Source organism: Cardiocondyla obscurior, linkage group LG08 (genome assembly GCF_019399895.1).
Source record: "Cardiocondyla obscurior isolate alpha-2009 linkage group LG08, Cobs3.1, whole genome shotgun sequence".
Classification (NCBI taxonomy): domain Eukaryota; kingdom Metazoa; phylum Arthropoda; class Insecta; order Hymenoptera; family Formicidae; genus Cardiocondyla; species Cardiocondyla obscurior.
This window is the reverse complement of record NC_091871.1, coordinates 2,035,769-2,060,689: the sequence shown is the minus strand read 5'-3', so window position 1 is coordinate 2,060,689 and position 24,921 is coordinate 2,035,769. Positions and strand designations below refer to the sequence as shown.

The 24,921-nt window shown below is 42.9% G+C and overlaps 3 protein-coding genes across 3 annotated transcripts in view; 1 reads left to right on the top strand and 2 right to left on the bottom strand.

Moving 5' to 3' along the window:
• Positions 1 to 20,975, top strand: part of Rhogef64c (Rho guanine nucleotide exchange factor at 64C) — a 46,681-nt gene extending 25,706 nt beyond the window's left edge. Inside the window, exons 3-14 of the mRNA XM_070660063.1 lie at positions 5,459 to 5,849; positions 7,013 to 8,476; positions 15,418 to 17,291; positions 17,429 to 17,640; positions 18,702 to 18,966; positions 19,096 to 19,317; positions 19,416 to 19,565; positions 19,638 to 19,745; positions 19,857 to 20,009; positions 20,092 to 20,208; positions 20,321 to 20,422; positions 20,491 to 20,975. Coding sequence (XP_070516164.1) covers positions 5,459 to 5,849; positions 7,013 to 8,476; positions 15,418 to 17,291; positions 17,429 to 17,640; positions 18,702 to 18,966; positions 19,096 to 19,317; positions 19,416 to 19,565; positions 19,638 to 19,745; positions 19,857 to 20,009; positions 20,092 to 20,208; positions 20,321 to 20,422; positions 20,491 to 20,619 — 5,187 coding nt within the window. The 3' untranslated portion in view covers positions 20,620 to 20,975. The remainder of the gene's footprint in view (positions 1 to 5,458; positions 5,850 to 7,012; positions 8,477 to 15,417; positions 17,292 to 17,428; positions 17,641 to 18,701; positions 18,967 to 19,095; positions 19,318 to 19,415; positions 19,566 to 19,637; positions 19,746 to 19,856; positions 20,010 to 20,091; positions 20,209 to 20,320; positions 20,423 to 20,490) is intronic.
• A 389-nt stretch (positions 20,976 to 21,364) lies between these two features.
• Positions 21,365 to 22,992, bottom strand: Mttfb1 (mitochondrial transcription factor B1). Its single transcript, XM_070660061.1, has 3 exons — positions 22,196 to 22,992; positions 21,950 to 22,103; positions 21,365 to 21,827 (listed from the first exon to the last, which is right to left on the bottom strand). Exons 1-3 carry the CDS (start codon positions 22,827 to 22,829, stop codon positions 21,569 to 21,571), a joined length of 1,047 nt encoding a protein of 348 aa, XP_070516162.1. The 5' UTR covers positions 22,830 to 22,992; the 3' UTR covers positions 21,365 to 21,568.
• A 17-nt stretch (positions 22,993 to 23,009) lies between these two features.
• Positions 23,010 to 23,896, bottom strand: LOC139104539 (cytochrome c oxidase assembly factor 3, mitochondrial-like). Its single transcript, XM_070660062.1, has 3 exons — positions 23,718 to 23,896; positions 23,369 to 23,453; positions 23,010 to 23,287 (listed from the first exon to the last, which is right to left on the bottom strand). The coding sequence occupies exons 2-3, from the start codon at positions 23,376 to 23,378 to the stop codon at positions 23,010 to 23,012; spliced, it is 288 nt and encodes a 95-aa protein (XP_070516163.1). The 5' UTR covers positions 23,379 to 23,453; positions 23,718 to 23,896.
• Between the last annotated feature and the right edge of the window lie 1,025 nt (positions 23,897 to 24,921).

Here is a 24,921-nt window from a genome sequence, read left to right as displayed (position 1 = left end):
AATAGCTCCCACGATTACGCAGGCACGGCTTGCGTCATCGCGGAAGATTCGGCATGCGTAACGACAATCGGAAGATGCGATCGATCGTTATATCGACAGCCGGCTACGTTCATCTTAATGTTGCTCAACCAGTTCGACGGGATCTTTTATATTCCTCATAAAATCTATCAAGATTTATATCCAGCTGCTGATCGCTTCGTGGCGGCTTATACGTTTCCAATTATAATAACACGATTAAAAAAAAAAAGGAAAAAAAAATTTTTAACACAACAATCATATGAATTATAAAACGAAAGTATTGCGCAATATCTTCGGCAGCAAAATATTTTATAGAATAATTAGAATATCAAATAATATCCCGCTGCTTATTTCAATATCAGGATATACCGGGCTTATCGGGAAATAGGAATCTATACAGTGTATATATATTTTTTTTTTCTGATTATCTTTATACGCGATTGTAGGCTCGTTGCGTTATAAGATTACGAAAATGATTCGCGCGCGTATCGAAACACACGCGGGACACGTTTCCACCTAAGCGCCGTGATAATAATGCGTTGAATTTTCGCGTACACGCCGGTGCACAGTTGTGTAACGTAGAGACGCACCGGTGGAGTCACAAGGATGATGCATCCGCGGTGCATCTACCGTGACCCCGGAATGCGCATGCACACGCGTTCGGCTTAGCTACAAGATCGCGTGTGATAGTACCTCGCGTCCACGCAATCTATCTCCGCGAACACTCTTGAAAGAAAATTAATATAAACAAATACACCCGCACACAAGCGCGCGCGTATGTACTTTTATATAAATCACGGAATTGTTAATTGTAGAAAGTTGGTAATTGATTCATAATTGATTATTAGATATAATGTGCGCTAATTATTTTAGTCACCGCGATTACTCGAGTTATCCAATAGTGTTTTACAAAGCGATGAAATCGCTGAAGGAAGAAACGAAAAAGACGAGATGGGAATTTCGAGAGAGGTTTTACGAAGTTCCGAAGCGTATTCAGTTTTTCCTTCTCACGCAAATTCAGCGAAGGGTTAAATGAACGAAACCACGATATTTCCGAGATGGAACATCTGGCCTGCCAGAACATAAAGCCAGGTCTTTTTATTTTATTTTTTTTTTTCTTTCTCTTCACACTGCCGAGTCTCGCAGTGACAGACGGAATAAAATTGTTCCTACAGTTGTGATTGGCATCACAACCGTTGCGTTTCGCACAGTCGGTGGTTTGGTTACCGATGATATTAAAGCAGAAGTAGAATCGTACCTGCCCGCAATACTTCGGGCAGGATAATGTCGTCCGCGCGCGGAGGAGGAATAGATAATTTCTCAAATAGTCCGCGAGTCATCGACCTGCCTGCCTACCGTGGTATATCGATACCCGAGCCGGAAAGGTACGCTTACTTGAGCGTGACAGACGCATTTCCATCCGGAAAGGTAATTGTCGACCATCGTGCCGCGTTTTAAGGCGACTTTTCTCGTGATACGCGACGCTAAACCATAAGATATGGTTCGTTAATAAGCGACATTGCATTAGGAAAGATACTTCCCTAAGTAAACACGGATCAAATCATCGTTCCTCTCTGAGAACGAAGCTACCTCGCGAAATAAATTTGTTTTCGGGGAGAAAATTCTCAATTTTATATGTCCCCAATTTATCATCTTAAATATTTTATTTTTATTAAAATTAAAAATTAATTTAATATAAAGTAAATATGTTAAGAAGTAACATTTCTCACGATATGAGCCTTCCTATTTTTATTATATTGCGATTATTAGCTAGCTCGATAATTCAAAAATAAAACCACCGCGGAATTTTAATTTCGCGAATTAAACAAGCTCGACGCACGCGAACATCGTGAGATTTAACACGATTTTCGTCGATCAGACGATGCTGTTATTATCCTGCAAGTGTGAATTATGGGAGAAACGGTGTTAAGAATCGACTGCGTGTGACCGGTGGTATCACAGCTATTAATTAGTAAGAGGGAATTTTACTTCGCTACTTTCCCGTCCCCTTTCCGCCTTTGGTCGTTACCTTGGTATCGAGATGACCTCGGGAGATGAGCAGCTAAACTGCACGCGTGTGCTCTTTCACCTGTCCCTTTTAATTCGTTTTTCCCGTCGCCTCCTTTTTCTTCACCCTTCCCTCCACCTGCTGCGTTCTTTCGCAAGAGTCGTCACGGTTTTTCCTGCCGCAACGTATGTTTTTTTCTTTTTTTTTATATGCGTTTTTTTCGGCTCACCTTTGGAACGCGTGTAATTAACATATCTTATCAAAAGCAGTCTCGTATTTCTTCAAGGACACTCGATGTCCGTTATCATGTGTTTTTCTTTTTTTTTTTTTTTCTCTCTCTGTCTTTCTCTTTTTTATTTCTTTCTTTTTATTTATGCAACTGAGTACTCGTATCACAAGTGCTCTATTAAATAAGTGGCAAGTCTCTTCCTTGATTCTTGTATACATGCCAGCGTACGTTCGAGGGAAAATATTTTATCTCGTGTCCCGTCAAGAGTTTGTTGTAGACTAACATCGAAGTGGAGCCGATCGCGAAAGGCGCGTCTGAAGATATACTCGAACCGGTAGTCTCCGAAGGAAGTAGTCTCGAAGCATTCATTATACGAAAGGGTTTATAAAGCAATGTTTATTGTGCCAATAAGATATTGCATACAGAAAAGCTAAATCGCACTCGGAAGAACCGGATCGTAGAGTACACAATCGTGAAAAAAAAAAAAAGATTACGACTTAACAAGATTATGACTATCACGGTACATCAATAAATATTTACTTTACGTAATTAGCAAATCTCCGCGCATTTTAATACGAGAGATCTACGCGTTTTGGAAACATTCTCAAGCGAAGGCTCGTATAACGATTCACACGGATTTTTTGTAATGTTCTTAAAACTGTAAGTGCACATAAATTTATTAAATTTTTTTTTCATACAAAATTAATTAATAAAACTGTTTAAAAAATCCGATAAATTTTTAGCTGCAAAAAAATGAACTTACGTCGCGGTTCAGAAATAACGGTTCGGTCGTATATTTTATTGAAACGTGCGATATTGTATTCCTCGGATTTCTAATTGCGAGGGAAGTAATTTCTCGTTTCGTTTCGAACTGATTGTACGTACACGGGATCGATTTCGTCAGCCACGCCCGCTTTCGTCTTGCACCTTAGAGTTGTGTGCAGACACGATGGCCCACGTCTATGTACACTGACAGGCAGATATGGCATTTGCCGATCGCCGCGGCTACCTTTTAGTGTAAACTAGCCGTCGTCGCCGCGACAAACGCTATATCCGTCCCTCAGTGTACACTCACCTGCATGCGAGGCGTGCGAGCCGCTCGCTCATACGCTAGTTTACTTTCTGTTTTTCGACTGGCCGACCGACGGGCGGCTCTTACGTGAGCTTGTGGAACAAGATTTTTACGAAAGTCCTGCATGAACGAGAAAGTAAAGTGCACCTCGCTGTTCGCCCTCAAGGCAGCCGGCTGCCCCATTTTCCGACCTTATGCGCTTTATATACACGGTGCATACCTTCTTTTTTCTTCCAGCATTTTTTGCCAAACGAACGCGCTAAGAGAAAAATATTATCGAGGCCAAAAATAATTCTTTTTTTATTCTCAATACGACTACGCTAATCGTCGAAACGTAAATTTTGCGTAAAATTGTTGGTTATTTTTCTTCTTCTTCTTTTTTTTTTCTTTAGACACAGGTTTCCTCGAAGAATCTCTGTACCGTGCAGAAACATGGTACGGCAGTTCTCCTCGATGACCGGACAAGACGAGACGAGACACCGAGAGGAGGCACAGAGTTCTCCAGTTTCTCTTAGACAGAGGTCTTGTTCCTCTTCCTCGGGGCTCTCCAATGGTTCTCCAAGCCGGTCTGACTTTTTCGTTCGCGCTTAGACGCGCTTAGACACGAGCCGGATTGCTGTATTTCCTCTTTCTTCCTTCCTCCTCGTATTTCACTCGTTTTTCGATCGGCACAAACGGGCCTTGCTGCCTTCGTGCCGAACGGCCATTTTCAAGGGAAGTGATTTTAACAAGGGAAGTGACTTCATACGCAGTAATTTCACTTGGCTGTTGACTTTTTCGGGGCATACCATTTCTAGTTTTGCCTTCATCGTCGTTCGTCTCGGTGATTTTCTTATCTCTCTTGCAACGTAATGCTTCACGATGGAAATTTATGTATTATTACAACAAAAACGTACGTAACGTTTCGACGGAAGGAAAATCCTTATTCTCATCTTGTCTGAGAAAAGTATATTGGGGAAAAAAATATAAAAAATAAAAAATAGCGTTACATGAAATAAAAAATAAATTGTTATTCGAAATAGTTAAGGATTTAAAACATATATCGAAATATCCTTTTACCCGAGAGATAAATATCGATAAATCACTTATTTATTCGCGCGATAAGTGAAAATAACAATCTGCACTTTGTTCTCGCGCCTTTCCGTTTCCGCGGCATCGAAATTAGTGTGAGAGTTCGCGCTTTCGCTAGCGTGATAAGCGACGATAAGGTGCACGGAGCTGATTGTACCGGAAGCTAAATTTATCGCGTTAATAACTATCAACTGCGAGACATTCTCTATCTAAAGTATTTTCGATCAGAAACGAAAGTCCGCTCGGCCAAACAGAAACTTAAAAAAGAAAAAAAAAATACATACCGCTTCTAAATGTTATTAATAAATTTATTATTTTAAACGCGAAATATATTTCTTTTCAAATCTGTAAAAATATGGTTCAATGTCTCTATAAATATGTAAAGAGCGACCCTCTTCTCTCTTTATATGAGATAAAATATTTCGACGTAAAGATATATATTTCTGGAACGGGACGCACACGCGTTGTCGAGTTCCCAGTGATATGCATCGGAATTTCGTTTCTTCGGGCGTAAATACCGATGTCGTATGCATGCCGTGGCGACGGCGTACCTTCAGCAAACGGCCCGAAGAAGGGAAGAATGATGGCCGGGGACAATGACAGAGGCAACAATGGTCTCTCTGTTTCGTGTTCCGGATGAATATAACTCTGGCTTTATTCAAGGGAGAGCGAGAGAAAGAGAGTGGGAAAGAAAGAGAGAGAGAAAGAAAATGTCGCGTGTTCTTCGTACCCAGGAAGTTATTATAGTCGCGCAGAATCGAACTACAGAGTCAGCAGAACGATGAATCCGTAATTGACCGATAGTCGCTCATTGTAGGACTGCCTATCGCAAATTACACGGCGAGTGCGCACGAATTTATTAGGGAACTTCGCTCGCGATATTATACAACTGTATCAAAATAATATTAAAGTTACGAAAGAGGAAAAGAGACGAGGTATGATATTCCGAAAAGGATTAATATAATAATAAATATGATTGATGCGCGTTCATCGCGCGCGACCTGACCCTCGTTCATTTATCATCTCCGCTCAATTGCCTTTCCCTCTTGACTGATCGCAGGGCTACGATACTCTGAGCAAAGGCAAGAAGTCGTGGAGCGTGCGGCTGGGCCTGTCGCGACAGCATCAGAACCCCGGGGATGAACCCGGCAAGGGTGGCTGGGGCACCATAAGCGGCGGCAGCGTTCTCTCTCGCCAGATGATCTACAGCGGCGATCCATGGCTCTACGGCACGGTGAGGTCGTCACGGCTCGCCGGGCATGACCCTCCGCGACCCTTCCTGACACCGCCGCCGCTGCTCGTCGTATGTTCCTGCCCGGAGTTCCTCGCCGGCACCGTGAGGAAGCTCGGTGGTTGCCGCAAATGCGGTGGCCACCGGGTCGCCGGTCTACCTATCGGAGGAACCTGCCGGTTGCCGCCACCGTCGTCGAGGTCCCGTCCAAGTCTCGCCGGTAAGTCAACTTCGTCATTCCTCCGCTCGTTTACGCAGAAACGCGTCTCGTCGCAGCTACTTTAGAAATTTAAAATCATCCTCTATCCCTTTTTCTCCCTCTCTCTTTTTTTTATTTTTTTTTAATTTTTTTTTATTTCTCCCGATTAATCCACATTCCCGGACACTTCACGGAGATTGTTCTTCCGATCGCCGGTAATTTTTGCGAGCGATATGTCATCAGTATTCTGTTTTTGTACAACTACCGGGACGGATATCTTATGTACCCAGCATAATGCCAAGATAAAGAAAGAGATATCCGCGAAATGGAGCCCACGTCGCGTGTCATCAGTTTCGAGGGTGCTCCGGAGAGATAAGCGAGGGCGGAGCGCGAGGATACTCCTACCTGTCGCAACGCCGATGATGTTCATGCTCTAATTGCACGCGTTCTTCGTATTAGAGATTTTCTCCTCGCTCGCGTTCGAGATAGCGTGGTGCGTGCGTGCGTGCACGCGCGCGGCGAAGCGCAAAAAGTTCTCACCCGCGGGCTGAGATAACTGAATTTTATTCGACCGTGCTCTCGCGCACATATTTCAGTTTGCATTTAAATCGGTTTGGAATAGATTATATCTCTTTGCCGCGCCGAGAGAGACTCCTCGAGAGACGTCCATCGCGCACGATACCCGGACTGAATCGTTAGAAATGTGGGCCGGCGACCTCTCGATCAAGCCTATTGATACTTTACACTCGAATGATTCTCTCGCGACGATAATGTCTGGCATTATGTGAAATACATACGTGGATTTGTTTACTTGCGTTATATTTTTCTATTGTTACCAAATCAAATAAAAATTAATACAGTTTAATTTGATTTTTATGTCTTTTTTTTTTGTGCACACGTAATTTATATAATTTATTTTTTCATTGGAGTACGATTTTTATATATTACGGCAAGTAACGTATACCGTCATATTAATTATATTGTAAATAGAAAACTATTACGTGACTGTGGAAGGCGTAATTTCTCCGGTCTTTGTGTTAGAAACTGAAATTAGTCGGAGAATAATCGCGTTGGAATTGCTCGCGTTCGATCGGAAGAAGATCTAGGTCGGCGCAGCAAGTCGAGTCGAAACGGCTGTGGGGCTATTTCCTCTCGCAAGTACAACGGTTAAATCTATTTGTTAGGCGTGCTGAGGACCGCTGTCGACGATCCGTATGACCAGATGCGACGGAACCGGCTGATGGAGCCGAGATCGCGAGCGCGCAGCATTTCGCCGCAGCATCGGCCGTCCACGCAGCGAGACATTAGGAGCCAGAGCATGGTGTCCCGGGCTGGTGGTGCCAAGGACCGGAAGGGCTCGACCGAGAGCCCGTCGTTATTGTCCTCACGGTCCGAGTGGTTCGACAACGAGCCGAGCGCGGTAGTGAGTTACGACGACCGTAAATCGCGACCCGGTTTCACCAACGGCGGTGGCGCGGATGATTGGATGCTGGACGAAACCCCGGAGAGCCACTCGCGAACTCATTCTGCCGCGACCGCCAAGCTGGCTCGCGCCTCGAAGAAACCGATCAAGGAGACGAGTCAAAGGAGGAGCGGCCAGGATGACCGGAGGAACAACGGGACGTCAATCGCTACAGACTCGCGGAGGAGCATCCTCGAGTGCGACGTGAACCCGTACTTGTTACTGAAAAAGCAAAAGGACGAGGACGACCTGAGCGACGACTTGTCGGATAACGCGCTGGAACAGGACGAGCACAGAACGCAGTCGTCCAGCCTGTTCGACCCGTCGAAAGTGAAGTCGATCGAGAGGATACCGAACAGGAGCAGCGTAGCGGCGATCGGTGGCCAACGAATCAGAGTGTTTAACGAGAGGCCAAGGGAGATATCGGACGACGATGACGACGACGAGGACGTGATGCCACCGGCGATCACCAGGATCCCGATACCCAAGGTGTCGCCAAAGAGACCACCGAGACGATTGAAGGAGGCTCGGCAGACGCTCAAGAGCATCCTGAAGCGCGACCGAGTGATCGAGAGCAAGAGGAAGAACGTGCTCTTCAACGTCGACAACGTGATATTCGCGCCGGAGAAACCGTCCGAGGCGACGCGGCTCTCGTGGACCCGGCTCGGCAGAATCGCTAATTGCGAACCGCGAAACGAACCGCGAGATAACAGCTCCGAGCGCAGAGAGCAGCATGACGAGACGCCACTCGTGCCTCAGGAGCAGCAAGAAAAACGCAAGTTCATCACAATTCCAAACATCAGGGATCCCAAGGTGGACAAGACCAGGTGCAAGGAGCCGAGAATCGTACCGGAGATGAAGAAAACCGTGTCGTCCGCTCCCGAGAGAATTAAGATAGACAAGTTCGTCCCGTCAAGAAAGTTCGACCATCGTTCTGCCGCGTTAAAGAAGCAGAGCAAAATCAACGGCGAGCCGCGACTCTCCCTCGGCAGCTCGCTGCCTTCCGCGAAAACCGACGTTCCTAGAGAGCGGGAGAAGATAACCGAAGAGAGAAGAGAAAATTTGTCAGACGACAAAACTGTCAGGTTTGAAGACGAGACTGAGCTGGAAATCGAGATCGAGGAGCTGAAGGATCGTCTGCCGGGTATAGCCGTGGACGAGAAGGATCTGATTCTCAAGTCCGAAGGTAAAATTCTTTTCACTTATACAATCTTTAAATTAAATCGCACGCGCAATCAAATTGATAACCCAGTATTTCGATCAAGCCTCAGTTTTATGTATTTGTACGTGATAATTAAGAAAATCAGAAATAACGTGTTTTTCTTCTTTCTCTCTATAAAAAAAAAGAAAGAAAAAAAAACTTTGCTTTAGCTTTAAAAAGATTTTATCACGAGTAAACCTCGTAATATTGTTACAGCAAGTATTCCATAAAAGATAACATTTTATTTATTTTAATCACGTATTTATTCCGTCGATTATAGAGTCGCGGTTAATATTACGTCGTTCTTTATTTATTTTCACGTACTATAATCTTAATCTTCTGGCAGTACACGCGGGGTATTAAAGTTAAACGCTTCACGGCGATGTTCCCCGGCGATGTAATCCATTTCTCGAAATATTGATATCGGACCTTCATAATAACATAACTGTTATCTCGGAGTCGTATTAGCAGCTATTAATAATATAGAAGTGAATTAATAATCGTGCTCCCCGCGATATTGATAACTATAACCGGTCGGCTTACGATCGCTGACGGCGAAAAGCCAGTTCGACCCGCGTTCTTCGAAGGTAGCGCGCTACCGGCCCGTTCGAGGGTTAATTTCCGCATGCGGAAATTACCCTAAAAGCGCAGCACGGCCGTTCCATCTCGCGGATAAAGATCTTCGTTCGTTCGCCGGTTGGTAATCTCGCACCGATAATCTCGCTCGTCAACGCTTATCGCGTTATCATCGGCCGGCCGCGAGCCTCCTCTCCTCTAGTCATTATGCTAATTCGCGTGATTAATGACCGTTGTGGTTGGCACTTATCGGGCTATTTCAGAGCTTTCGAAGTACGAAATTATACGCGTTTAAAGATTAGCGCTCGCACGTGCGCCTTTAATTTTCCGCGTTTTTCGGTCGGGTTGCATCGATTGAAAGAAATGATTTAAAAATTGATACATTAGGCTCGAAAATTCGAGCAAAACGAAACGAAACGGAGTGGCCGGGTGAGTGTGGCCATTTAAGAGTTAACACAGGCATATGAATCAATGCTCGAAGGCGCAACTGAAATCTAGAGGGGACCGTTCTTAAGACGGCTTTGTCGATGACAAGAGGAGAAAGGTTAGCAGATCCTGACGACCCTGAGTCTTATCCTCGGGCTGTTTGACTCGAGCTCTTTAAAGAGGCGCTTAAAGGAGCGTCGGGAGTCGCGTCTCGCGCATTCGAAAGTACACAAGGTCAGGGCTACCTAGAATGAAGCTGACAAATTATCCTATTTATTTGAAGAAATACATTCTGGCGGTATTACGCATTTTTAAAGAATCTTACAGTGCCTTTTTTTTTTCTTTTATTAGAATCTCCGAAAGGATAACTTCCTTAAAAGTCACGGACTAAGCTGCTTCGCGAAATTTATGTTAATTTACTTTTCGGCCGTAGCAATGGATTATCCTTTCTTTGAGAAGATATCTTTAGCGGTTCGTTGTCATGACTGTGTATGCATCAGTGCCTCTTGGCTTTCACGAATAAAGGCTTTTTATATCATTTAAAGTATACATTTAATTTTCGCTCGAATATATTTTCAATATATATTTTTGTTATATCACATTTTAAGAAGAAACGCTCTGCTGCCGTCGCGTGCTTGTGTCAGAGCGAACAATATTCCATAGCGGCATGTCGTGTCGCGAGTCCGCACTCTCTGAGCACATTCGATGGAAGAGAGAGAAAGAGAGAGAGAGAGAGAGAGAGAGAGAGAGAGAGAGAGAGAGAGAGAGAGAGAGAGAGAGAGAGAGAGAGAGGCGGCTATGAAAGTCGACACGTAAGAAAGATACGAAACGATCGGAGACAATCATGCAAGCGGCGTTCCACCTTATACGGAACGACGGGTACATATTTATCGGCACGCTGCGCCGGTGGCGGATCGCTGGCGTATCGTAAACGCCTTGCCGAGAGAGGAAGAGAAATAGGTACATAGTATTATAATTTCATCGGCGACAATCCGACTCGATATTATTTTTTATATTTTTTACTGGTTCTTTTCTTTGCAATTTTTATTTTATTTTATTTTTCGTCTAGTTTTTTTCTTCTGATTATTCCGTTTTGAAAAGGGTGGGTTCTTTTCTTTTTTTTTTATCTTCTCTCTTTTTTTATTTAACAAGAAAAGCAGAAGACGCTTACGTGTTTCTCAGTCGCGATGTGGCGTAAACGATGCGATCGGTGAGATCGCATCGAGCGTTCGCACGTGCTTCCGATAACAAAGTGCATCACGTAGCGCCAGGCAAGCCTCGCGCGATACGCGAATTCCGCATCCGCGGAAGTTCGCGCCGCGATTGAAAATATAATTTTGTGAAAGTCCCGCGGCTTCCGACTGAGTATGAAATAATTTCCATCTCTAATTTTCCCTCGCCGCTTCAAGATTGAACGTTGTTGTTCTATCGCATCGAGATTGTATCGGGCGCGGTGCTTTGTCGAAACAGAAAGAAGTTTATTAGCTAATTAAATCCGGCGCGGAGTGGCAGAGAATCAATTAAAAAGCGTATTCACTTCTCTTCACCTTCGCGTAGCAGGAAAGAAAAACATTTCTTATCTCTCGCGCACACTTCTGAAACTTATTTGATTCGCGAGTCCCCGCTAATATACCACGTTGTTATTATGCGTAATTAGATCTCTCTCTTTCTCCCTCTAGAAAAAGACTTCGGAACCAGGTCTAACGTTCACGACGACGTGACGAGCGGATTTGAGAATGTAGAGCTCGCGATGCAAATTAAGTCTGCACGTGGATGCGCAAAATAAGACGTAACGCAAAAAAGAACAAAAAAAAAAAAAAAAGTGCGAATTAACTCAGATGATTGGCGGTAACGTCAGAGGCTGAAATACGCCGTCAAATTTGTCCACGCCAGTCTTCGGAGAGACAATGAAAAAGAGAGTTACGCGAATCCATTCTATTGATAGAACCGACGTTGCGTTAACGACTTCGCGTCGCATTAATTATTCCCGCGATTAATCGGTATTTCGGCCTGCGTCCCGTCTCGTCTTTCACCCGTCGTCATAAGTCACGTTCGATGCCGCCAACAGATTTTAATAGCGACGACGGAGTTATTGTGCGCGCCACGGCGCGACAGTGATTGCACGATGCGCGCGTAATGATCGTGCCGATGCACTTTTTGGAGCCCGACGCACTCGAGCTCGCGATACGTCGGCTGATCGAGGCGAGTTAACATGTAGCTCAGCAGTTATGCTTCAATAATCGGGCACGGCAGTAAAGTTCAAGATAGCTGACAGTTTCTCCCGGAGAGAGAGACGTCGAGAGTCATTCACGTCTCGGAACGAGACTAAAGCCCCGTTGCGCTAACATTGAATAGCGCTGATCCCGATTAACTAAGCGTTTTCTTCAGCCGGAACACTGTTGGTTAATTTACGAGCGTTTTTGGAAAATTAAACGAAAACGGCGCATCCGCGCGTGAGCGCGAAACGCAAGCCCCGGGTTTGTAGTAGGTGTAGTAAGCCGCAGGTTGTGAGAAATTAATCGCATGAAAGTTTGAAAAAAAAAAAAAAAAATTAAATATTCATGGTCAATTTATTTCTCACGACTTTAAGGTTTGCTAAACTATTTTGTAGACTCGGCCGAATATAATTATTCTCGCGACGTAATTTAATTTAATGTAATTTAATTTAATTTTACTTTTTTGACAACCAGTTTTTCCTGTTAATTAAATTTTCAAATAGAAAATTTATATAACTCGACTTTCTTTTCGAATATTACGTAATTAATTTGTTGCATCGCGGGTAGCTAAAAATAAAACTCGATTCGCTGGAAAGATATTATCAATGTAAAATTCTGCTCAAGTTGTACAAGCTATTTCGTTTCGTTTATACGGTTCGCTTTTACTTCGACGTTTATTTCTCTAAAATGCATCCCGTGAATCTTTAGGTAGGCGCGCGACAGCGTGTGTTACGGAGAATAAAACAGATAGCCTACGACTTCCGGTGATCGTGTTTCCGGTGTAAGTGCACTGCGCGACAAGACGTTAGATAACTGCGGACGAGCGACTACGCCTCGCAGGCCTGACCAAGATTTTCTCTCTTTTTCACATAGCTCTGCATTCGTTTCGCTATTTATCGTTCCCATCAATACAAATTACTACAACGAGAAGTAAAAATATAGCTTGTAGACCCGGCCGGGTAGGTTTATGACAGTTTCTTACGATAAATGATAAACTCGATTATAATAAACTCGATCATATTCATCGAAAACAATAATTTATCGTGTCACGACGCTTACAGTTAATTATTCAAGACGCGTATCGTTAATTATTCAGAAACATATAATAAGAAACGTAATGATATTAATAATAAAGTAATAAAAATTTTCCGAGGTAAAAATGATTTTTTTTTACGTCTAGGAAATCTTAGTCTTCTTTAATTAATTAAATTTGTTTTCTTAACGTCGCAGAAAGCAAGCAGGAATTAAATGGCAATGCGTTGAATATTGATGTTTGGCGCGTACAATAGCGAGGCCTAGAGATAGAAGCTCTCCAATCATTGAGATCTTCATTCATTACTCGGCACAATCCGTCTTTGTTCCACCTTCGCGGCGCGTTTTAATTAGTCGCTTCCAGTCTACTTTCTAAGCTCAGGCACGAGCGAGTCACGGTGCGTTCGAATTATAAAATCTAAACGCCGATTTCTTTTCCCAAGCAGAATCTTTTTACACTCGTTTCTCCTGGTGGGCGAACGGGGCATCTCCATGCAAGGCGCGCGATGCATATCGCAGGTTATTTTCCTTCGGTTTCACGTTCTGTACTGTGCGCGCACGATAACTCAATCAGCAGTAACATAATAACTCGATGACGATAATTCACGAGGGTTTCGCCACGCTCTTTCCAGTTACGGACTAAAAAAAAAAAGAAATTTACGCTTTCAACCAAGTTTTTCATAATTAAATCAAAGTTTATCTATTTCGCTATTTAAATTATGCTTGAAATATTTGCAAATTAAAATGTATATCTCCTGCTGATTAACAGTTGCAACGTAATCTTGGATATAAAGAAAGATGTTTTGATATCCCGCGGAGTTTTTTTTTTTTTAAAGAAATTTCTTTTTATATGTCTGGAAAGAATGCCTACATTTGGACCCAACTATAATTTTATGTTTTTTTTTTAAGAATAAATATGATCGAGCTAATTATAATCTAATTCAACTTGTACATGCAACGTATAAGAATGGAGTGTGTTATAAATAATATTTTAGCATAAATTTTTGAGATATTTCCGATCGCATAAATAATCACGCGGATTTGCGCCAGCCACGTGCTATCTTCGTAATGAATGCGCCTTATCGTGCACCTCGTGGGGAACTTTAACTCATTCGCGCCGTCGTTGTTTACCCACGGGTCTCATAAATCATCGGTTCGTTCCCTTGATCCGCGCGCGCGGTCCAGAACCATGTAATTATATGCTTTTTAGAGATCTCTCACGTTTTCACTCGTTCGCGGCTGCCGGCAGTGAGGCGGCTCGATAGACCCTTCTTCTTCTTCTTCTTCTTCTTCTTCTTCACGGCCGATTCAGGGTCCGTGCATCATCAGCAGGTCTCTCTCTTTCTCTCGTAGTGGTGTTAGTTCTCGCGCGAACAACGAACCTAGCTCGTCGTTCGTCTCGCGCTTTTCCTTCGGCGAAGAGGCTCGCTGCCTAGAATGCTTCGGAACAATATTCCTCCCGAACGTACCTTTCTCACTTTTTCTTAACCTATTGTTTACATTTCCTACATGTAAACGCTCGTTCCTTTTTGCCACCCTCTCACTTGCCGGGTAATTATTTGAACTTAGAAAAAGGGACGCGTAAACATTTTTTTCGGGCTTGAGAATTTTAAGTAGCGTGCAATTGTAATTTTTTTTTTTTTTTTTTTTTTTGATAAAAATTTTAGACGTATGTATACTGCGCTTAGAGAAAAATATAATTACTTTAGGTCTCAACTTCGAATTTTATGATATGTTAAAAAAATTAATTTCGTTGTCAAAAAACTTGATAATGTCGAAATTGAAATTTATTAATTTTTACGAAATTTATTTAGCATAATTTTTAGTTAATATAAACATTTCGATGCGTCATGAGTACAAAGCGCGTCATCGCGTTAATTTCATCAGAATTTCTCGCTTCTTACTAGGATGTATAACGCGATTGTTTTACTAGAAAGAATAAGTCGAGTGTACTTTCCTTCTGCGAATGTAATTATACATTATGAAGCGATACCGCCGTAGATCTAAGAAGTGCAGGTATAAACTTTCTCAGGCGCGAGTAAATTTTTGGTATCAAATCGCCGAGCGTACTTTTCATGGATATCCAATTCCAGTTTCATGCTTCGCATCTGCGGTTTTCCTTCCGGCGGATTTTAGCGCCGCGTTCCCCAGACCCGAACGGAAATTCTCACTTTGCACAAAGGGAAGAAACGTCTTTATTTTCATTAATGCAAAACGTAAAAAAGAAAACGGAAGGGGGAAAAGAAACCGTTCCCATCTCGATCTGTGCAGATAGGGATCGTTTTACTTCAAATCTTTTATAACCATAATTGGCAAATTATAATCGCCAGCGCAGTCGTTTGATTTTAATAAATTTTACCGACGATTATTAAAGAGATTTGGCAAATGAATAATCGTCTCGTTTACTAAAATTAAATTGTATCAAGTTTAATATAATAAAACTTTTATTTAATTTATTTTATTTATTTAATTTAATTAAACTTGATATTATTTCTTAATTAATTAATTTTATTAAGATTAAATAAATAAAAGCGTAATAAAATTATAACTACTTAGATGAGCGCAACATTTTTTTTTAAATTCTTTATCTCTTGATTCTGCTTCTTATATTAAAATTAAAATTTCCTTTAATCGTTGTCTGTTTTAATTACTGATGGATTTTGTCGGTCGCCACAGAGAACTCAAGAAAATCCTTTTTAACCCGGAGCCAAAGCGATCGGTCGTTTAGTAAACCGGAGAACTCGGCTGCCGACATTCTGTTCTTGGATACGATGCGGCTTAATCTTGGCAAGAAGATCAAGGAGTCTTCGTCGTCGACGTCGTCGTCGTGCGCGGTAACGCCTTCGCGAGAAATCGAGGAAGAAACCGGCAACGGGTCGAAAGAATCCGAGGTCAAAAACGTTGAAGAAGCTCCTGCGAAGGCGGCCGGCAACGTCGAGAAAGAAATCGAATCGCTGGGAGACGCGCGGAGCGATATTTCCGACGTGAGTAACGAGCACTTTCGCATGATGAAACCCACGAGCTGGTCCCCGCCGCCCGGCAGGCAGAGACACCGCTTCAAGATCGGAAACGCGAACACCCCGGACCTGGACGAGAGCTCCGCTAACCCGGTCAGAGATCACAGGCGGACGATCTCGTCGGCGTCGACAGCGTCGTGGAACTCGACCAGTTCCTACGGGTCCTCGAAGATCGAGATCAACTCGGGCGAGAGCAACGTCTGTAAGATCACGGTGAGCCCGCGCTCGTCGCCGCTGGTACACCGGCTGCAGATCGGTCCGGAATCCGGCACGAAAGGGGCCAGGAGAACGTCCATCCTGATAAACGGCGATCAGAGTTCAAGCGCGGAACCGGCGCCGGGCAACAAGGTCACCATCAGCGTCGGCGGAGAAGATAGCGTGTGCAATCCAACGGTGATCTCCGTGAACTCCGAGAAGCCGCCGAAGGTCGCGAACCCCGTGGAAAATCGCACCTTGGTGATACTCGAGAATTACAAGTCGAACATCGTGGTCGAGTCGGCGAGTGACGACTCGCGGCCTAAGCATAACGAAAGAGATAACGGTGCCGCGGAAAACGGCCAGGTGTCAACGTCATCGAGCGACGACGGTTCCTCGGCGTGCCGACACGTGGCTCAGCCGGCGACGAATTCTGAAAGGCAGAAGAGGCTGAGCGTTGAGATCAAGTCTTGCAATTCTAAGAAAACCTCGAGGTTCTACGCCCTGGACGAGAAAACGGCGCGGCCGGAGTCGAAGGCGCGGCACAAGGACGCCGAAAGTTCGTCCAAGCTGTCCGACTTGTCCAAGGAAGCCCTGATCTCTAAGCTCCTCGAGGATTCTCTGCGAAAGGCGCGCGAGAACGGGGAAATTCTGGACGAGGACAGCGGCCAGGCCATTCTGAAGATCCTGAAGCAGAGCCTGCTGAAGAGCAAGGAGTACGAGAGCTCGGAGTCCACTCTGGAGGCGAACTACTCGCGCTCGTCGAGCTTGAACTCGGACGGCGATTTTATATCGACGAATCTCTTCCTTGAGGAGAATCCGTACGAGGTAATTAAGGAACCCATCTACGAGGAGATACCCGACGAGCCGCCGCCGTTACCCCTGAGCCCTCCGCCCACGGAGGACTACATTAAGGATAGAATCTACTTTGGTGACGTCGAGTACTACAAGAAAGTCACGCCAGGCCAATTTCTCGGGCCCTACTTGTCCGAGGAAGTGTTCAAGAAGTCCAACTCGGACGAGCTGACCGAGACCTACTTGTCCAAGAGCCCCGAAGATTTCTTCAAGAAAATGTCGACGTCGCCGGAGGACATCTCCACGAAGTTCGAGCTGTTGAGCTTTCTCATGGACTCCAAGGATCGCTCGCGACCCGCGGAGGAGGACGAGGACGAAGACGAGGACGAAGAGGACGACGCCGAGGGAGATCTGGAGGCACTCTACGAGCAGAAGGAGACCAGCCTGGGCGATCTCAGTTCCAAAAGTTCGCAGATCTCCAACGTGTCCGACAGCAGCGAGGAGTGCAACATCATTCTCACGAGCTCGCCGGAGGCGTTAAAGGTACGTTTACAGCTATCGAACTAGATACCGGCACCCGTCACTTATGCACGTATTTAAATCGCGTAAGAAGATTTATTTTCATTGAAATTAATTCGGCAAGATTAAATAAATTTTTTTTTTTTTTATCGTCTACGTAGTCGAGAACGGTCGACATTGAGAGAACCGACAGCGGTGTCGGATCCGAAAGCAGCCAGGCCAGCAGCACTCGGTGTGTCGCAAGACGCTGGAGAACGGGGAACGTCTCTTCCGGGCCGGGAAGTCTCCTCGGCGGAATGCCGCAGGTGATTTCCGGAGCCACGAAGCTGTGCGAGGATTGCGAGCAGCGGCTGGACCCTCTGATAACAGACAGGTGAGCCTTGAAGTCGGGGGTCTCTAGACCGTTATATTTTTCTGATATTTAATATCGACGTTTAATATCCGCTATACAGTTACGTGAAAACGCCCCGGTATCTTGATAGACACGCCGCTCTCGCGTCTTACCTTCGCGCTTATACGCGTATACGCCATAAAGATATTATAGTTTCACGTCCTGTTTCAGTCGCCGGACGCGCAAATGCACCGGACGAGAACATCTCGAAACTCGTTCTCGTTGCATCCCGACGTCCTAAATCGCCCGCTGTTATCACCCCGAGCCGGATTTGAGCAGATAGCTCGATGAGCCGGAGAGAGAGGATATAACGGTCCGGAGTCCTCGCTAGAGCGTATCTTCCACGACCGAGTTTCGATCGTGAGAGATTCGGTCCGCGGTGGAACTCACTCGATTCGCCTCTGAACTATAAATCCGCGAACAAAGTGCCGTTCCGCGCTCCGGCCTCCCAGGAGTAATCTCGCGAATCGAGGAACGAATGCCGTTTTGCTACGCTTCGGTCGCGAACTTTTCACAGACGGCTGATATCCGCCTGCGCGTCCGTCGCGCTAGTTTCGATAGAAGCCGATCCCTTTCTTCAATTTGTATTTAATCGTTTCCTGAAAAATGCGCGATGTCCGATTAATTATAAATGCAGCTCGACACGACTTGGCGTTGCCTGTCGCGTTTTAAACTAGCGCGTGTCTACAAGCTCATTTAGATCTCGATGAAAACATCTTCGCACCGATCGCGACGAAGACGACTGTGCAGTCCGCTTTCTCCCGTCATCGATTTTGTTTGCCCGAAAGCGAAAGTATCGCTGTCGAAGAACACAGTTGACGCTTGATGAATGGATAATGCAATATGCGTCCGGCAAGTTGCGACAGTAACTTTCATCCGCGATTGTAGATTAGGTATACCCATACGAATTCGTACCAGCTGCGAACCTACGGCGTAGGTATTCGATTCGCCTTCGTTTTTCCTCGTCCGGCGTTAAGCACGCGCTCGGTCTTGCGCAAGTGTGCTGCTATTTTTCCCTCTTTATTTTTCTTTTCTCTTTTCAGCGGTGTGGTTTATGCGCCTTTCGTGTGCAGGAAGTGCTCGAAGAAGCGCGCGGAACGGAAAGAGATTATCACGGAAATCGTGGAAACCGAGCAGAAGTACGGCAGAGATTTACAGATCATCCTCGAGGAGTTCCACCGGCCGATGCTGAGAGCGGGCCTCCTCACGTCGGAGCAGCTCTCGGCGATCTTTCTCAACGTCGAGGAGCTGCTCGAGCACAATCTCGTTTTGGCCGAGAAATTGAAAGACAGCGTGGAACTCGCTCAGGTTTAAAGTTTTTTTTTTTTTTTAATATTTTTTTAATATTATCTTTTTAAAATTGAAAACGAACAGAGCTAATGTAAAATCAGCCTGAAGAAGTTTAAATTTGCGATGACTGACTTTCTCGATCCGTAGGAATCTGGCGACGAGGATCTTCTCACGGTGGACGTGGGTAAGATTTTTTTGGAGTCGGAAAGGATGCTGCACGCTTTCGAGAGCTACTGCACGCGCCAGGGTGGTGCCAGTTTGTTGCTGCAAAATTTAGAGAAGGAAAAGGAGCTCCTTCGTATCTTCCTCAGGGTTTCTCAGATGGAGAACACGGTGTTGCGAAGGATGAATTTGAACTCTTTTCTAATGGTATGTCTCTCTTAATTCCTCGACTTAGAGTCTTCATTTAAGGATGAATAAATCGTATGTATTTTTAAATTAATGTATGTTTCATAATTATTTTTTAGGTTCCTGTTCAAAGAGTTACGAAGTATCCTCTGCTTTTGGCACGTTTGCTCAAAGCGACACCCTCCGTTCGACCTGATATCCAAGAAGCGAAGAAGAGGCTTAAACAAGCACAAACAAATATCGAACTGCATTTGGAACATATGAACGCCGTGAGTATACGTCCCGCATAAAATATAATATGTAGTTAAAAATATAAAATGGATTATTTACGTATTTAATAGGAAGCGAAGGATGTTACATCGACGAAATTGTGGAGGAGAATATCGATTATTCAGAATGGCAGACGGTCCATCGGCGAGCAAGATATGGTGAATATCAAGCTAAGAAAGGTGTGTTGTATTCAAATTGTCTTTTTTAATTAATTATTTTTTAATTGTCTGACTCAAATCGTCAATTAATCATTGTTCAATCATGCTTAATATTTATGAAATTCATGCTAGATGGCCGTCGAGATTCTGGAATGGGCACACGAGGAAGCTAGGTTTGTTCTCGAAGGACGTCTTTTAGTAGCGCAGCCGACTGACAATAATTGGAGACGCGGCCGAACTGTCAAACTCGCACCTGTTACTGCCATGCTTGTCACGAACGGCAAGGTAAATCAGTCTATTGTGTATCTCGAAGTATCTCGTGCAAAACAATTTCGTGCGCTAATATGAATGACGTTTCTATTTTCAGCCGAATGTCGATTATCCTGAATTCAACGACGACTCGCTCTTCCCAAAGCACATAGGTATCAAGGAAGCTACCCTACTTCTGGTCAAAGAAAAACTTGGACGATACTCTTTATTACGAGTGAGTCGTTGTCTATTATTTTAATTTTTTATATTTATCATCGCCTTATGAATTCTAATATTCTATATTACAATTTTTTTTTACATAATTTTTATCCCTGATACTACTTTAGGAGCCGTTGTACCTCGACAAGTGCATAGTGTGTTGCGAAACAGATCTCGAGGATTATTTCGAAGTACAGGAATTGTCTTCTAAAGAGACATTTATATTTAAGGTAACGTAACGAATTAACTTGCTTTCGAGAACAAGTTGTGATGATGGATAAATTGGTTTGTTACACAGGCTGAAGACGGCGCGAGAACGAAAAGATGGTGCAGAACGTTACAGGCTCACGCGCAGTCCCTTGGTGCTTGGCGTAAGCGTCGAGGTGCCCTTCCTAATATTATGATCTGCGGTGTGGCGAGGAATTAACGGCTTGACTGTAATAGTCCGAGCGATGGCATACGTTCATACGATATTTGATCTCCAAATGAATTAGTAATGATTTATTGCGGAGAGAAACGCTAGACCAAAGGATTTCCTCAGCTCGTCGACGAGCGATACGAAAGTCTAGTTCTTATCGAAGTCGAGGTGTAACCATCTGTGTTCGGGTATTACAGTACGTTGCAGAAACTTGAGTTTCCTACGATACTGTAAAATAAAACGCTACGCAGCTTCGAGAGCCGCGCATTATTCCATCGAGTCCTAATAAATAATTTTAAGTTTAAATATAGTATATATATATATATTATATATGTTATATAGGATTATTTAATATTAATAATTAAACCCTCCAACACAAAAAAAGACGAGTAGCTGTGATATTGACCGGTGTATTGGGTATCGTTTTCTTTCGCAGATTATTTATGGACGTTAAATACTTTATCCGTCGCGTTTATTTTATTTTTTTTGCGATTTTTCTTACCAATATCGCTCTTTACGAAAATGATATTAATAGAATAGATTATATTAGATTCGAGGTCATAGGGTTTGCAGATTAATTAAATAGCACCGGAGAATTTGAGCGAATCGACATTAAAGACACAAGATGCCGAAATACGTTCTACGTAACCGACGTGTATCGAGAATCTGTAAAGCTAGAAGTATGCTCGTTTCCATTTTTCGAATTATTCTATCCTTCCAAATAATAGAATTTTCATTACGTCTAACGCAAACAAAATGCAAATTGTACATTGTATTATATTTCTATTTAAGACTTAAGCCATACATGTATGTATATAAATGTATATTTACAGATTTTCTCTCACACAATTCTAACCGAAAAAAAAACCATTTTAACAAATTAATCTGCTACATTACAGCCTGCGATTCAATAAAAAGTGAAATTTACGTGTCCCGTAAATGTTATTACCAGTTCTATTTAAAAAGTTTCTTCTGACATCTCTTCGTAGTCCTCTACTACGATATTTCTCGTCTTTGATATCGGTAGTATCGATCGACTCTTGCGATGTTCGTATAACGCAAGTTCTGGATGCTTTTCCAACAAATATTTATAAGCAGTAGCTAGCCTGTCGATTTCTTGCACGGTAAGTTGGTACGGTCTGATCGTCGGATCTAAATCGGCTAGTTTGAACATCAACAAAGCCAAGTCCTTACAACGGTCTCGTGGAAATAAAGTCCTATAAAAAAAAAAAAAAAAGATAACAGCTTGTTTGTAAAATCCAATTTAATTTTGATAGAATTAAAAAATATATAATATTAAATATAATAATTAATAAAATAAAATAATAAACGAACTTACTCAATACAACGTACGCTATACTTCTGCCTGTAAATGAATACGTGTCTCACTACCTTTTCAAAGAACTCAAAATTGTGCTGAGTGAGTGGGTGAACTAGTGGCGTAAACGACACCACGCCTACGTCGACGTCCGGTTTCGGAACAAAAGCTTTGCCTATAAATAATAAATTGTAGCAAGTAATTAACAAAATTTTTCACAATAAAACAGGAATATATATTTATTAGTAAAGTATACGAATCGTTTACCAGGTATAATAAAACGAAGTACTGGAAACGTCCAGGTTTGTGCCATTACCGACAGCCTGCATCGTTGACTTCCATACGGCTGAGCCACTAACCGTTCCGCTACTTCTTTTTGAAACGTTAATGTCATTTTCGTTCTACCAAACGCCCAAGCTCCGCGCTTTTCAGACATCGCGTGCAACCATTTAATTATAAGATGTGTCGACACGCTAAACGGTAAATTGCCTATAATAAAGATATCTGGAGGTTTATCGTGCCATTCCCTTTTTCCCTCCGTCGGAAGTAATCTTTCTACATTTGTTTTCATAATGTCATCATATACTATATCCATCCGTTTGTTAATCGTACTGAACGATTCCGCCAGCATATCTAACGTTGGCTTAAATCTCGGATCCTTTTCTACGACCACTACTTTTTCAGGAACTCTTTTTATAATAGATCGAGTTAATCCACCAGGGCCAGGACCAACTTCCAATACATGACTACCGTAAAGTTTTCCTGCCTTCGATACAATTTTGTCTGTCAAATTTTGATCCATGAGAAAGTTTTGTGACAAAGATTTTCTGGCACTCAAGTGGTACAATTTCAATATATCTCGTATAGTTGGAAGTGGTGGCAATCGCGGTGGCGCTGACATATTAAATTTTGTAGTATGCACGTGGAAGAAGCAGATAACAACAAGTTTCAATCTCCAGAAAAGAAAAAAATTACTTTACAAGAGCTACTTATTAATTATTTCGCCTTACAAACAAAAAAAATATAAATCTTTTAACGCGATAAGCCTAAAATTCCTATATTCACATTTGTAGACAACTTATCAAGCCTTGTCGATCGTCTTCTCTGGCATTTCGAAGTCGTCCAAGAATTTTTCCTGCTTAACCGAATATATTGTGTAAGCGTAAATCCCGATAACTCCAAGAGCCAAAGTGATAGCTGTGCGATTATTAGCTTTACGATATTTCTGTACTACTTTTGCCCGTTGCAGATTTTGCTCTTCCAGGCGTTTCATATAAATTACATCAGTAGACTTGAGCTTGCCTGCGTCTTTCAATACGTCAACCTTTTGCATAACGTCATTCCGTTGCAGTTGTTTAACTAGAAAAAAAATAATTCAATTTAATTTAGCCAAAGCATCACTATTTTTTATATCTACAACAATTAATTTAAATTATTCACCAGGTTCCATGTCCACACCGGCGTCCTCAATTAAAATATCTTTTTCCTGATTAGTTATCAGTTTCGCTCCTAGCTTTATCTAGAACTGTTAAACGCGAGACAAAAAACATACAGACAACACATACATGTATTATATCAAAAATTTAGATTTCTAAATTTAACCGAAACGTTTTTATCTACGATTTCGAGGTTAAGTCAAATCTTTTCGAGCTCTATTAATATTTCTTTTTACACGCGTGAAAATTCTTATCAAGAGACATTTATGAAGATATGCTGCAAGTGTATAATAATAAAATTAAACTGTACATTACGTAAATAAGAAAAAAAAGGTATTTATAAATTAACTTACAATTTTTTACATTGCATCACACAACATGCTGCATAGTACTGCTAAGTACTGCCACTTGAGCGACGACTGTGTGAAACTCGTCGCGCGGCATCATCGATATTGTCACGCTCTGTTTCAATTTTTCGCGACAACTAATCCGTACGATAATTCGAAGTTAGCGTATCCACGAACTCAATCTGTTTCGAACAAACATAAAAGTCACAATAATATCAATTTTACATTTCAGCTAAAATTATGACGCTTATTATAATTTTTCTTTTTATCATTTCAATCACAATTTAATTAATATGACGTCAAACTGATATTAATTTCATTCTCTCTTCTCTTTCCGTCATTAAACTGTAAATTTTATTTAATAATCTCGAGATGAATTATTATTCCAAATATATATATCTACGTATTTTATTAGCGTCGGAAAGTCCCCCGCTGCTTTAATATTATTAAACTCGCTCTTTAATCGTCGAAAGTCTATATATGTGTATTAACAATTTAACTTATATCAGACCCTGTTATAGATTCCGCAATGAAGAGAACGATATTTAGCCGGCGATATTTGTTCAATAACAGACATCGATACAAGCTGACCTTTTACTTTCTTCGAACAAGTGTCGAGATAGAAAACACATCCATTTCCGTGCAGTTGATTAATAATATGAGATCTATTTCCTCGTACTATAATAGCGTATTGCAGAATGTAATCTATTCACTGTCAGCGGCTACCGTTTCTGTAGAACTCATCGTCGTCGTGGTGGTCGTCCTCGTCGATCGATCGGCAGCTCCTTTTCGAGAGGAGCCTGACAGCCGTGCATGTTGCGCTCTCACGTCCTCACTCGGTGTCGGTGGTACGTTAATAATGACGTGCACGCGTGGAATTCGATAGATTGCGAGCGATCCGCCGCTGAAATTCGACGTACAATCGGTAGCCCAGGTAGCTCGCGAGACGATTAGACTCTGATAAATTTTCCGTTGCAATCCGCCGAACCCCGGTGACCGACGTTGCACGTGTCCGCCGACGCTGGGGATATTTCGTAACAATTAGACGTATTTCACGGTTGGAGAACACGCGAGTCCTTGTCCCATACGACGAAGAGCGTCCCGAGGAAACGAAAAAAAAAAGAAAAAAAAAAAAAAAAAAGAAATTGCAGTAATTTAGAAACGTCAGTTAAACCGGTACGTGTTTGGTAAAATTAATTACTGTTCATCT